The sequence below is a fragment of the Patella vulgata genome, chromosome 4 (assembly GCF_932274485.2).
Source record: "Patella vulgata chromosome 4, xgPatVulg1.2, whole genome shotgun sequence".
Taxonomy (NCBI): Eukaryota; Metazoa; Mollusca; class Gastropoda; family Patellidae; genus Patella; species Patella vulgata.
In genome coordinates, this window is record NC_065882.2 from 48,127,017 (window position 1) to 48,142,801 (window position 15,785).

At 33.9% G+C, this 15,785-nt stretch overlaps 1 protein-coding gene across 2 annotated transcripts in view; it reads left to right on the top strand.

Annotated features, from left to right (window-relative positions):
* Window positions 1-572: 572 nt before the first annotated feature.
* The window catches only part of LOC126819068 (CAD protein), a 92,989-nt gene continuing 77,776 nt past the window's right edge, over window positions 573-15,785 (top strand). For both annotated transcript variants that reach the window (XM_050546889.2, XM_050546890.2), the window contains exons 1-6: window positions 573-644; window positions 735-1,001; window positions 8,679-8,948; window positions 9,159-9,217; window positions 9,413-9,496; window positions 11,807-11,948. In XM_050546889.2, the coding sequence (XP_050402846.1) occupies window positions 905-1,001; window positions 8,679-8,948; window positions 9,159-9,217; window positions 9,413-9,496; window positions 11,807-11,948 (652 nt within the window). In that variant the 5' untranslated portion in view covers window positions 573-644; window positions 735-904. The remainder of the gene's footprint in view (window positions 645-734; window positions 1,002-8,678; window positions 8,949-9,158; window positions 9,218-9,412; window positions 9,497-11,806; window positions 11,949-15,785) is intronic.

Sequence of the window (15,785 nt, forward strand, 5' to 3'; positions counted from 1 at the left end):
TGATAGCCTAGTCATGCACAGTAGGCCTATATAGAGACTACTGATAACGCTGTGGGTATGATTTCCGTTATTTACAAAGCTGACCTTTTTTTGTTTTGGTATCCTACGACGAATATATTAGCAACCCTGAAGAAATCATATTAAGACCGATGTTGAAAGAATCCAAGAGTACGTTCACTTCTGTACTAGACTTGTCTATAACCATTGAATGAAATTATGGGAAAATAAGTCAGATACCAGTACCGGTACAAAATTTCTGAGAAAAACATTATATTAGGATATAAATGTCAAATAATAATTTATAATGAAAACAAAACCAAAAAACTTACAAAAATGCAGCTGCATATTTAAGAATTATTGTAGTTAGCCTACTACATTTAAAAAATGTAAAATTTTAATAATGACTAAGGAAGTCAGTCTATAAATAAATTTGAAAAGCGACGCGCGACCCAAAGGGCGACGTGTCGCTTTATAAAGGGTGACGTCGTGTTAAAAAGTCGACGTCGCTTTTTTTTAAAAGGCGACGCGGGAAGTGGCCGAAATAGAACACCATAGTAGTTACGCCCCTTCGCCAAATGAATATGGCGGCGGCCTCCATTGCACGTGTTTGTTTTCATTAGGGTGCAGAAGAAAATGATAATTTGGTAAAGATCAAAACAATGTCCAGGCTCACAATTTCCCTAATGTCCAGAGAAGATAATAGTAACTAAATATAACAATATTTTTATTTTCAGAATATAAACAATTTGATCTAAAACAGTCGTGGGAAATTTGAAGTGAGAAATCGGCATCTCCATTCGATTCGCTGAAACAAACTCAAACTGATTGATCAAGACAAGCCCAGGAAACAACTTTTACAGAAGATAAAGAGTAGTCCGGCGAGTGTAAAGTGGACATCAACAAAATGACTACCGCAAAACGATCAACTTTATTTTTGGAGGATGGTTCCAGCTTTTCTGGAACATCTTTTGGCGCGCCGGTCAGTGTTGCTGGCGAAGTAGGTAATGCACAATACTGAGGTCAGTGGTGACGTCACGTCTGAGAGACGCGCCGCTAGTATAGTGAACTTTCGCACCTCTACCAGTTCCCGCGGTCTTAGTGACTTCAAATTTTATTAGGGGATGTTAAGGGGGACTAGCGATGACATCAGATCAAATGTAAGCCGAATCGATCAATAACAACATTGCATTTTACCGACCTTTTAGTTTACACTATTTCTGGGATATTGCGGAGATAATATTCTTAATATTTAGAATAATAAAATCACACAAATATTATTTTTCTATATGAAAATTAATTCAAAGAAAATAAATTCTTTAAAATCTTTCAAACATCAGAATTAGAAGAAAAAGTCTCACTGCAAAGTGAGGCCGATTGGATTCTATATGTGATATAGGGAGATGAATTTCCCTATTTTGATGAATATAGGATAATATTCTTAATATATTTATGTAAAACACTCACTCAAATATCGTTTATTTTATAAAAATTAATTGATAAAAATCACTGAAGAAAATTTCAAGCATTAAAAAATGACTCACTGCTCATAGAGCGAGGAATTCACCCAATTCTGGGATATATTAGATAATATTTTTAATTTATATGATAAAATCACTCAAATATTACTTTGCTATGAAAATTAATTCAAATAAATGCTTCAGAATCCTTCAAACACAAGAAAAAGACTCATTGCACAGCGAGGCCGATACGATTCTATAGATGATATAGGGCGACTAATTTCCCTATATCTGGGAATATAGGATAATATTCTTAAAATACGTAAAACAATCACTCAAATATCATTTATTTTAATTTTTATGAAAAGAATAAAAAAAATATCCCAAAATCTTTCAAACATTAGAAAATGATTCACTGCACAGCAGGTCCGATTCGGTTCTGTATGAGATGGTAATGAATTGCTATTTTTTCTAGGATATATATATTCTTAATGTATGTAAAACACTCATTCAAATATCATTTATTTATTGAAAATTAATTAAAAAAATACTCCAAAATCTTTCAAACATTAGAAATCCACTATTTCTGGAATATATAGGATAATATTCTTAATATACGTAAAACGCTCAGTCAAATATCATTTATTTTATGAAAATTAATTGAAAAAATACCCCCAAATCTTTCAAACATAAGAAAAAGACTAACTGCATAGCAAGGCCGATTGGGTTCTATATGTAATGTAGGTTGATGAACATCACTATTTCTTGGATATATAGGATAATATTCTTAATATATGTAAACAGTCATTCAGATATCATTTATTTATCACCCAATAATACATTCTACAGTAGATATCGCTTGTGTGATATATTTCATAATCTCCTGAGGAGATATCGCTTTACATGAATTTGATTGGTCAGTTGAAAAGGAACTACTTTTTTTATTTTCAAAGAACAGTTCATTTCTTATTAAAAGTAACTTTTTTTTTTTTTATTAAAAATGAACTATTTTTATTCAATTGACCTTGATGGAAACACTGGGTCAATAAAAAGGACTTTGCAAAGGTTGAATTGCTGTCAAAAAATGATGTATCACTACGCAGTAAAGTTCAGTAAATCTACAGCAAAGAATTATATTTATCTATTTGTGCATGTAAGAAGGGATTGGGTGATAAATAAAATCTCCTACTCGTTGATGGCATCAGACTTCTTCGATATTAAATAGATTAGAACAGTACAGCCATATTTTGATTTAAACTAAAAATGGAGGAGCGAGACTTAGCTTCGAACAGCCAGTACGGTGGTTGAAATTATTGCACACGTCTTGTCAAACCTTCAAAGGCTAATATCTTCGCTCGCAATAGAGTAATTTGAATGAAATTTTTAAATTATTAATTTTACATTATCTATTATCTATTGTCGAACTATTATAGCAAGAATGGCTACCTCTTTATCTAAATCTAACATAATGTATCTTTATACATACATTATGCAAGAGCTAAATCTGCCTATTGCAGGTCTTTCTTGAGGCCGGGTATGTTATTTAAATTATTAATTAGACATTAATTAACTTATTCAGACCATAATCAACTCTCGATGGCATCGCTAGCCTTCGATGTTTATTGAATTGGGTTCCAATTTGCTGTTCGACTTCCATTCATAATTTAATCATGAAATGATTAATCGAGACTATGTTTTTTATTGTACCCATTTTAGTAATGATAATTGAGGCTAGTTTTTATACGCCCACATTTTCATGTGGACGTATATTGTCGTCGCCCGTGTCCGTATCGTATTGAACGATCTCTAAAGGCCATAAGGCGTGGGTGCTACTCTCTATTTTTATATGCCCACCTTTAATCATGAAATGGATAATCGAGACTATGTTTTTTATTGTACCCATTTTAGTAAAGATAATTGAGGCTAGGCCGATAATTCAATCGCTAAAATCTTGGTTCATAGTGGATCAATTAGACTGAAATTTTCAGCAAATTCCATTTACAGTATCTAGTTTTTATACGCCCACATTTTCATGTGGACGTATATTGTCGTTGCCCGTGTCCATATCGTATTGAACGATCTCTAAAGGCCATAAGGTGTGGGTGCTACTCTCTATTTTTATATGCCCACATTTTCATGTGGCGTATATTGCCGTCGCCCCTGTCTGTCTGTCCGTCTGTCTCGACGTCCATCCACAATTTGTTTGTGGACACAATACAGGTCACAATTCTTATCTGATTTTGACGAAACTTGAAATTCATTATGGCCCCTGATTGTACGAAAAATAACTTTTTTAGCTTGTGGACCCTATAGCGGTTACAATTTTTATACGCCCACATTTTCATTAGTGATGTGCGGTTTTTAAATTTTCTTTCGGTTTCAGTTTTTCTGTGGCAAAAAACCTTGGTTTTGGTTTCTGTTTTTTTTATTCATTTAAACACTGTATTATGAAAGTGCTGATTTATGGTTATTTTATAGGAATACTTGGAAGCTAGAAAAGATATCAAACATATTGATGTAAATTGTAAACAAGTTTTTTTTTACTGTTATATGACCTTAATTATGACTAGTAAAAACAAAGTTACTGTAAAAAAAGATCTGACAAACTTTGTCAAACACAACATAATAATAAAGTTACTGTAAAAAAAAGATGCAGCAGAAATATGTTTTTTACAAAGATTACATCTACATTTTGTGTCATCTAATCTTCCATAGTAAGCAAGCCATGGAGACATTTTACTTTTAGAATTTGGAAAAAGTAAACCGAAATGCACGGTTATTTTTTTGTTTTATCGGTTCAGTTTTTGGTTTATATGTAAAAACCGATACCGTGCGGTTTTTCGGTTTAACTAATTTTCATGTGGACATATATTGTCGTCGCCCCCGCCCGTCCGTCCACAATTGTTTGTGGACACTCACAGGTCACAATTCTTATCCGATTTTGACGAAACTTGAAATATAGGTTTTATCTCCAAAATATCTCGGTTGCTTTCGATATTGGTATGTATCGGATCGAAACTTCATGGATTATGGCCCCTGATTGTACGAAAAATCACGTTTGTAGCTTGTGGACCCTATAGAGGTCACAATTTTAAATGGATTTTGATGAAAATTGAAATGCATGTTTTTAACCCAAAGATCTTGAATCCTTTCGATATTTGCGCATATCGGATCGTAACATCCTGAATTATGCCCCCTGATTATATAAAAATTGCCTTTTTTAGGTTGTGGTCCCTCTGGAGGTTCCAATTATTATCCGATTTTAAAAAACGTTTGATTATATCACCATTACACCGTAAGGAAGGTTGACATAGAATTTCGTGCAAATCGGACCAAAACTGCCGGACAAAATGGCCGCCGCTTGTACGCGAATGGTGTAAAAATATGGTATATCAGGGTTGTGGACCCTCTAGAGGCCACAATTTTGATCTGATTTTGATGAAACTTGAAATGCATGTTTATAACTCAAAGATCTTGGTTGCTTTCGATATCTGATCGTACATTCCTGAATTATGGCCCTTGATGTTAAGAAAAATCGCTTTTTGTTTAGCTTGTTCTCTATCCATCACTTGAAAAATGTGGGCGTATCCTGCCTGGCAGCCGCTGGTTAACTATTATAGTGAGAACTACCAGCTCTTTATCTAATCTCCCATAATGTATCTGTAAGACACTCGCTGAAATATCATTTATTTTATGGAAATTTAATCAAATAAACTCTTAAATTTCTTTCAAACATTAGAAAATGAATCATTACACAGCGCGGCCGAATATGGAAATTAATTAAAAAAATGATACAAAATCTTTGAAGAGAAAGAGAGAAAGAGACGCCACTCTAAAGCAAACTATGTAATTTTGAGACTAACATATAGCTCAATTTTATTTCAATAATTATCTTAACGTGTAAGGGTCTTGAGCAGTAGGAAGCGATCCTTAACAAAGATTTTAGAGGAAGATTTTAGCCACTACAATGCATAATGTCAAAGCTGTACATCAAACTGTCAATCAAATTGACTGACATGGGAACCAGACATCCTTTACGTGCACCAAGTGCTAAAGGGTTGAAATAATTTGTGTTTAGGGATTTGTTTTGATATGCCCACATTTTCGTATGGACGTATTATACCGTTTCCCCTGTCTGTCCGTCCGTCCACAATTTGTTTGTGGACACATAATCTACACGTCACGATTTTTATCCGACTTTGACGAAACGTGAAATATAGAACTATCTCCCAAAGATCTTGGTTCCTTTCGATATTGGCATGTATCGGATCATAACTTCATGGATTATGGCCCCTGATTGTACGAAAAATCATGAGGTCTAGAGGTCACAATTTTCATTTGATTTTGATGAAACTTGTATTGCATGTTTATGACCCAAAGATCTTGGTTCTTTTCGATATTCACGCTCATCGAGTCGTAAATTCCTGAATTATGGCCCCTGATTGTACGAGAAATCACGTTTTTAGCTTGTGGTTCCTCTAGAGGCCACAATTATTATCTGATCTAATATATCTCCGTTACACTGTAATGCTGGTCGAGTTTGGACCAAAACTACCGGACAAAATGGCCACCCCTCGTACGCAAATAGTGTAAAAATATGGTATATCCAGGTTGTGTACTCTCTAGAGGCCACAATTTTGCTCCAATTTTGATGAAACTTTAAAGATGGGTTCCCGCGTACAAACTGGGTGATTTAATGGTATATATGGACCAAAAACATATTCAAACTAATTAATTTGTCATAGTTATGCTTCAAATCCTTCTCAAACATTGTAATTGCAAGGAATGCCCTGCTATTAAAATTTGATCAAACCAGGTCATGTTTACGTCACGTCTTGGAAGTAAGAGGAGAATTCATTGCATACATAAGACGTTGTTGTCTTTAATCGCTTACTATTTATTACAAATATCGAATCCTAATTAAATTCTCGGATTATCCACTACCTGCGTCTTTTTCTGTCATTTTTATCTCAGAAAGTATTGTACGTCTAACTCTTCATAAAGTTTATCAACTTGTACATCAAGCGCTCAATGTTCGCTTGTGACCTTTGACATCACGCGTCGGGCTGTTGATTAGGGGAACCCTTACATTTTTGTCCTGTATACGCTCCATGAATGTTTTTCGGGGAATCCAGTATTTTTCTAGTAAGATTGGATATCTCTACTTTCCATATATACCAAAATTGCCATACTTTTATTGGAAATAACCACCCGATAAATACTTTTCTGGGAACCCATCTTTAAATTTATGTTTATATCACAAAGATCTTGGTTCCTTTTGATAATCGCCCATAGTCAAATGTAACTTCCTGGATTATGGCCCTTGATTGTTCGAATATCACATTTTTAGCTTGTGGAGCTGCTAGAAATCACAATTTGTATTCAATTTTAAAAACCGTTAAAATTTACTGTTACACATCAATGAAGGTTGAGATCAAATTTCGTAAAAATCTGCCAGACAAAATGCCTGCTCCTTGTATGCAAATAGTGTAAAAATATGTAATACCAAGGTTGTGGACACTCTAATCTGATTTTGATTAAACTTGAAATGTATGTTTATAATCCAAGATCGTGGTTTCTTTTAATATTTGCGCATATCAGACTGTAACTTCCAGAATTATGGCCTCTGATTATACGAAAAATCACTTTTTTTAGCTTGTGGACCCTCTACAGGTCACAGTTTTAAAAAAAATGTTTAGATTTATCACTGTTACACTGTAATGACGGTTGAGTTCCAATTTCGTGAAAATCGGACCAAAACTGCCAGACAAAATGGCAGCTCTTTGTACGCAAATAATGTACATACCATGGTTGTGGACCCTCTAGAAGTCACAGTTGTTATCAGATAAAATAGATGTTTATGTTCCAAAGATCTCAGTTCTTTTTGCTATTAGCTTGTGGATTCTCCAGAGGTCACAAGTTTTTGTCCGATTTTAAAAACTGTTTAAACATATCACCATATTCCACCGTAATGAAAATTGAATTCTAATTTCGGCAAAATTGAAATGAAATTGCCCGACAAAATGGCCGCTCTTTGTATGCAAATTGTGTAAAAGTATGTAATACAAACGTTGTCAACCCGCTAGTACTTAAAATATATCTTTATATCCCAAAGATCTCGGTCCCTTTCGATATATTTGCGCATTTATGGCCCCTGATTTTACGTAATCACTTTTGATTTTAGCTTGATCTATATCCATCTTCTGCAAAATGTTGGCGTATCTTGCGTGGCGACCGCTGGTTTAATGGGGTTAAGTACCGGTATCTAATTTGGAAAATGTACAAACCCTAGTTTAAAATTAATCATTGAATGTGGAGCACGACAATCAAGAGAACATGCTTTATGCCTTATCAAAACATCTATCAATAATTGTCCACCGCCATTCGAAAAAAGCAGGGCACTATTAAAATGGGTATGGTACAAAAAAACTCTCCTCCTAATTGAGCTAGAATGTTCAAACTTTGTGTACATAGGTGTTTATCAGGTGAATGATGCCTTGCTGGTGTTCGGAAATGGCTATTTTCTGCTTTGATAAGTAGAGATAAGCAATTTGATTGGTTGGTGCTTTGGGACACAATAACTTTAGTTCTACTTAAGTGAGAGTGATGAAACTTGGTGTATAGTTTCATTACATCAATTAGCTTGGCTAAGTTGGGACGCAATAACTTTAGTTCTGCTTAAGTGAGAGTGATGAAACTTGGTGTATGTAGCGATAAGTTATTTGATTGATCAAGACTTTTGAACATAGCAACTCTGCTTTTAATTAAGATGGAATGGTTAAAAATGATGTAGATATTCATTAGGTGAATGTTTTGACTGAGTACAGTGATTAACCTTTCCTGCTAAAGCTAAACAGAGCTAGTCAATATTATTGGTCAATGCTTTTTGACAAGATTGCTTTGATTCTTACTGATGGAGAGTGATTTTAAAACTTAGTGTATACTTTCACTGCCAAGTACTTAAAAACCTTGACTGAGTTTGGTTGTGAACATTTTATGCTTAGACTTAGTATAGATAATCAGTTTGATTGCTTGATACTTTTGTAAAACATAAACATGCAATTGATTAATATGTGTCATCTATTTATTTTGGGATTTCGGTGGGTGACATCAGCGGGATCAGCCTTACTGTTGGCTTATTATTTACTAAGTGATTTTTTTTCCATGTGACTTTTTACGCAGCTTTATTAAAGTTTATTAAATAGAATGTTTTATTTTCAGTTTTTCAGACAGGAATGGTTGGCTATCCAGAATCTCTGACGGATCCGTCTTATAAAAGACAGATCTTAGTTTTAACCTATCCATTGATAGGCAATTATGGCATTCCTGCGGAAGAAAAAGACAAATATGGTTTAAAGCATTGGTTTGAATCAAATGAAATACATGCAGCAGCACTCATTATTGGAGATTTGACTGAAAAGTACAGCCATTGGAGTGCCATACAATCTCTATCAACATGGCTAGAAGACCAAAATATACCGGCTATTTGGGGTACAGTAATGAATATATTGGTTAATTTTTTTTATAGATTCTGAGATATACAATAACAGTCTGTTACAAATAGTTCATTCTGGAAGAAAATCAGACAATCCTTCTAAAATTCTGATTTGATGCTTGGAATTACATATATAGATTATGAAATATCATAGACTAGAAGACAAAAACAAATAATCAAATTCTGATAAACTTATATAATTTCAGGTGTTGATACTAGAGCTTTAACCAAAAAAATTCGAGTAAAGGGAACAATGCTGGGAAAGGTAAATGCTGCTAGAATTAGTAAGACTGATGGAATAGGTATTTTCATTCAATGAAATAGACAAAGTTTTATCCTAAGTAAAGTTAAGCCTTAGCCTTATATATCAAAACTAACAAACAAATTATTGTAAATTTCAATTTGAAAAAAAATATATTATGAATTTTATATATTACACGTAGTGACGTTTATATTTCAGGTGATTGTGGACAGTGAAAATCCAGATAGCATTAAGATGACTGATATTAATTTAATTAATTTGGTGGCAGAAGTTTCATTAAAGGTATTACCATATACCATCCTATGATAAAATGTTTTGTCTATAATAGGAAATAATATTTTGTAGTCTCTGTAACTTTGGGGGGACAATTTCTGACTTGTCAAGAGTTTTCACTCTGGGTTCCATTTTTCTTCCGCCAATATATTTTTTCCGCCAAAAACAATAATCATAATTAATAATCAGTAATTGTTACTACATTTGTACTCTCAATATAAATACATACCGTTATACATATGATGTTACAATTTACAAAATTCTTCTCTGCTTTGCAAATGGTTATTTTTATACGCCCACATTTTCATGTGGACATATATTGTCGTCGCCCCTGTCCGTCCGTCCGGACAATTGTTTGTGAACAGTCTACAGGTCACAATTTTTATCCGATTTCAATGAAACTTGAAATATAGGTTTATCACCCTAAGATCTCGGTTCCTTTCGATATTGGCATTTATTGGACTGTAACTTCATGGATTATGGCCCCTGATTGTACGAAAAATCACGTTTTTTAGCTTGTGAACACTGTAGAGGTCACAATTTTTATCCGATTTGGTTTAAACTTGAAATGTATGCTTATAACCCAAAGATCTCGGTTTCTTTCGATATTCGTCATATCGGAACGTAACTTCCTGAATTATGACCCGATTGTACGAAAAATCGCGTTTTTAGCTTGTGGACCCTATAGAGGTCATAATTTTAATCTGATTTAAAAAAACGTATTATTATATCACCGTTACACCCTAAGGACGGCTGAGATCGAATTTCGTGAAAATCGGCCCAAAACTGACAGACAAAATGGCAGCCGTTCGTTCTCAAATAGCATAAAAATATGGTATATCAAGGTTGTGGACCCTATAGAGGTCTCAATTTTTATCCGATTTTGTTGAAAATTGAAATGTAAGTTTATAACTCAACAATCTCGGTTCCTTTTGATATTCGCGCATATCGGACCGTAACTTCCTGAATTATGGCCCCTGATTGTACGAAAAATTGCATTTTTAGCTTGCGGAGCCTATAGAGGTCATAATTTTTATCCGATTTAAAAAAACGTATTATTATATCACCGTTACACCCTAAGGATGGCTGAGTTCAAATTTAGTGAAAATCGGCCCAAAACTGACAGACAAAATGGCCGGCCCTCGTTCTCAAATAGCGTAAAAATGTGGTATATCAAGGTTGTGGACCCTATAGAGGTCTCAATTTTTATCCGATTTTGTTGAAAATGTAAGTTTATAACCCAAAGATCGTGGTTCCTTTCGATATTCGCGCAAATCGGCCCAAAACTGACAGACAAAATGGCTGGCCCTCGTTCTCAAATAGCGTAAAAATATGGTATATCAAGGTTGTGGACCCTATAGAGGTAACTGGAAATGTAAGTTTATAACCCAAAGATCGTGGTTCCTTTTGATATTCGCGCATATCGGACCGTAACTTCCTGAATTATGGCCCCTGATTGTACGAAAAATCAAATTTTTACCTTGTGGACCCTATAGAGGTCATAATTTTTATCAGATTTAAAAAAAAACGTATCATTATATCACCGTTACACCCTAAGGACGGCTCTGTTCGAATTTCGTGAAAATCGGTCCAAAACTGATAGACAAAATGGCCGCCCCTCGTTCTCAAATAGCGTAAAAATATGGTATATCAAGGTTGTGGACCCTATAGAGGTCACAATTTTTATCCGATTTTGTTGAAACTTGAAATGTAAGTTTATAACCCAAAGACCTTGGTTCCTTTCGATATTTGCGCATATCGAATTGTAATTTCCTGAATTATGGCCCTTGATTGTAGGAAAAATCACTTTCTTTTTAGCTTTTAGATAGTCCTATTATTAATACCTAATTGATTGATAACTGGCTCAGCCAACGCACTAGACTGTAAGAGATACACGGCGTGGACAACAAAGTTATTTGGCAAGAAAAATTTATCGTCATACAGGAAAAAGTTACTGCCAAAAGTTTCGTCAGATTGAATATTTTATCGCCAAAATTATATCTTTATCAGAATTGGCGGAAATGGCGATCGACAGCGTGAGCGTTGCTTGTCAGTAGTAATGATTCTGAATTTGAAAATATTCAAGAAAATACACATAAGTTAGTATCAGAATTATGTTTTTTTGAGGAAAAAAAATCATATTTTTAAGCTAGAAAGTACTAGTAGATTTATTCTAAGTAAAACATATTCTTTATGAACAATAAAGAGCAATCGTGTATAAAGAGCGATAAAACTTTATGGTGCTAGTTTTGTTGTCAATTTGGTGTATAAGAAAACTTATCAAATATTGATAATCTGTAATGTATGCATTCTCTGTAGGTGCCTGTTGTATATAATAAAGAAGGAAAGTTAAAGATAGTGGCTGTAGATTGTGGTATTAAATATAATCAAATAAGATGTTTATGTAAGAGAGGAGCATCGGTTACTGTTGTACCATGGGATTATCAACTTAATAGTTCTGGTAATTATTTTCTTGATTCATATATTTCCAGAATAATATAGAACAGTGATGGGATTTCGCCCGTATTTTCTGGACATGTCCAGGGATGTGCCCAGGATTTGCTGAGTGGTGGAAAAAATAGCTTCCGAGCAGAGCGCTGAAATTTTTTTTTTTTGGAGGGGGGGGGTGGTCTTTTGTGTCAATTCAACCTTTCTTGGTGTTTTTTCAGAGCATCTGCTGCATCTGTTTCAAAGTCAAAAGCCTCTCATACTTATTAGTGATTAGTGAACAAGTAAAACAGTACTCGCTTTGCTGCCTAATTTATTTTTTTGTGGCAAGTGTAAATAAAATGGACTGTAGCTCAGCTGCCTCTAGGATTTAGTTTAGATTCGGTAGAATGAGTACATTAAAAATTGATCGTAAAACCGAAAGTATGACACCATTTACGACATCCAAACCTTTTAACATTGGAGTGCCGTAAATTGATCTGGGTGACCTATTTACGGCATATATACAAATTTAAAGAGCGTAGAATTGTAAAATGAATAGACCTACACAACTTCTAAATATAAATAAACAAAATACCAATACTTCTTTCTTTAAACTAATTTGGGATGATAGGGTCTACTACGGCACATAAAAATAAATTATGCCGTGGCAGACATGGTTTGCGTCGGCTTTTACCATGGGTTTGCCGTGGTTTAAATACGACTGGGCGGCTTTCTTCGATTTATTCTTTGTGCTGGGTGCAAGAGCCCGGCGCTGCCCGACGTAGGCACATCCCTGCATGTCCGACGCTATTTTCCAGACATCCTAAATTGTCCGACCAGGAATATACCCAATCGGACATCAAGACATGGTGAAAAATATTCAAAATTCCAAAATTGATATAGTGTACTAATTGTATAACTACCACTCAACCCGATTATCGTTGATAATAGACTGGATTGATTTGGTAATTAAGTGATCAACGTATTTATCGTGTTATACCATCTATACACCTACCTTGATTAACTACTTAATCTGCCTTGATTGACTGACTTGATCCTTTGTCAGACAATTCATCAATCTAATCTTAAACAAAAGTCACTGCTTCTCCTTTGTCAGACTATAAATCAATCCAATAAGAATGGTTATAACTTGATCTACGTGATTAACCCGTGATTTCTACATTGTCGGACGTTTTAATCTCCTTCATGTCGGCTGACAACACATAGAAATTAGTCTTATATGTCACATATACTAATAGTATATAACATCCCAAATCAATATACATTGTATGTGATAACTTGTCTGCAATAAAGCTATTTCACTCTCACACATTATGGTAAAATAACTAAAACAGGAGTATAAATCTAGCAAATCGCTTGAAATTAGGAAATGAAAACATTACACATCTAATGTCGAAGAAAAGGTTCTATATTGATGGCATATTCTCGGATTTATGATCATATTTAGAATGGCGTTTATGTTTTTGAACAAATCAATAAATGTGTCCCGTCATGGCAAAATGAGTCGCAGGGTGGAAATTTTGAAAATTGAGTTACTGTTATTTTCACATTCTGCAACACAGTACCTTCAATTTGATATTATAGTTTGTTTGAATCAGACAAAAAATGACTGATTTGTGTCCATTTAAAGCTACCCAACTCACCAAAGTTTTGAGCAAAAGCATGTCAAAGTTTTGATATGTTCCAAACAAAATCCCATAGCAACCAGGCCATTTATTTGCTGCTTTATCGTTGAATATATCTTTACAGGGGTTTTCAGGGGTGCTGAAGACGAAAATCGTAGTAAAAATTTGATCAGACGATTTCTGCCATTTATTTGCTATTTTGCTGTTTAATATTTTATTTATTTAGGATTTCAAGCATGCGGCATATTCACATGATACGTTCACTTTCGATTATTTTGGTTTTGATGTTATTGATAATGGCAGACTGTTTTTCCCACTTGAGAATCTTTGCATTTCGGCACGTTGGTCCGTCTCGTTTTTTCAACACATTTTTTGCATGCCGTATGAAGAAGCGACAGTAAACAGAAATCAGCTATCAAAACAATTCTCTTCGAAAAGTAAATTATTGGCCATTTTGTTTATTTCCATTTAAGGCCTATAAATTATTTTTTTAAAGATGAAACGAGATATCAAATAATCACCGCTTGAATTAATTATTTGGAGTAAATAATGAGTTGTCGACGGCTTTATCATTGATCCGAGACAGTTGATTAGTAAGGCTGGGAATCGATATGAAATTTCAATATCGATTATCGGCAAGAATTTGTCAGCGATTATCGATAATAATCGATTATCTTTTTTCGGAAAAATTCGAACTTTACCGACCTGTTATTTGTGTTGATCGAGTTACAGTAGTGTTATTATCCTAGTCTAATACTGTGCCGATGTACGTAAAAATATCAATTAATGTAAAATAATTAGTTGCTAAATGTAGGACTGACTTGAGTATTATTCTAAGTTCTGTTCTTGATTCATTTGAACCTTTTTTATCTCTGATAAATACAAAGACAATACATGGTTTCTCTTTGCAAGTGACTGGCGATCACACAGTGTTACTACTACTAATAGAATAAAATAAAATAGAAGGCGTCTATTGATTGGACAATAAAAAAATAATTACGGGCTTTCAAAGTAGAATTTTTATGATTGGTTAATTTAGATGAAAACCAAAGTAGAATTCTTCCACGAAATTACGAGAGATATAGATATTTTCCCTGGAAGTCAAAAACATGTTTTGTATGGGCTGTATCTGACATGATTTAGTAATAAAAGCTGAGTTGATCATTAATAATACAATTAGTTTTATCGTGAAAGCAGACGATTTCTCTACAAATCAACCAAGAACAAAGAAGGGAAATAATTCTAATTTTACTATATATCACGTGCGATTGTCATTGTTCACAAAGTGCGTGACCTATTTTAGTTTCAACTAGTAATAACAACAAAAACAACGAAAATATTAAAATAATGTATTTAATCTTCAAGTTTAGTTTTTTTACAATAATATATATTTAAAATGTGGCAGTTTGTAAGCAGAGGGGGGGGAAATAGTTGTGTTGACGTTGTGTATTCATTCATTCGTCTGCTAATGCCAGACTACGGCAAGTTCAGTCATGTGAAAGTGACCGTAACTTGCCGTCAGAAGGTAAATATACCGATAATCGATATTTGAATTTCAATATCGATTATCGTATCGCTAAATAACTTCTACCGATTATCGATTATATCGATATTTTTGCACAGCCTTATTGATTAGTATTACTCAATGACACACTCGCTTGTCGATTAATTTACATAATTCCTTGACGTGGTTATAATTAACGCTCAACGGTAATCTATATACCTTCAGAATTAATTTTTTTTTCTGCCACTTATCAGAAAACATTGGTACCCAAAAACTTTATCGCAAAAACCAAATATCTATTGTCCGCTCAAGCCAGCCACGTAACCATAATCCAAATAAAGGTGTTCAAAAATCTTTTATTGCTATTTTGATCTTTTGTGTCGATCGATAGTATATTTATAGACTCATTTTTGTGAAAATCTCTATTTCGATCAAAATCAATATTTTCACTTATTTTGTCTCTAGTTCAAAATTAGAAAATGCGCATTCCGATTCATTTTGTAAACTAAAGATTCTCTGCTTTAGAACAATGCCAATTATTATGCAAGAGGAATGACCGGTCGTCCCACTGCGAGCGAAGAAAAATAACCAATTTCGCTGAGAATTTTAAGAAATAGGACAGATTTAAGAATACGGTACTCTTACAAAAAACATCCAAATAAAGGTGTTAAAAAATCTTTTTTTGCTATTTTGATCTTTTGTGTCGATAGATAATATA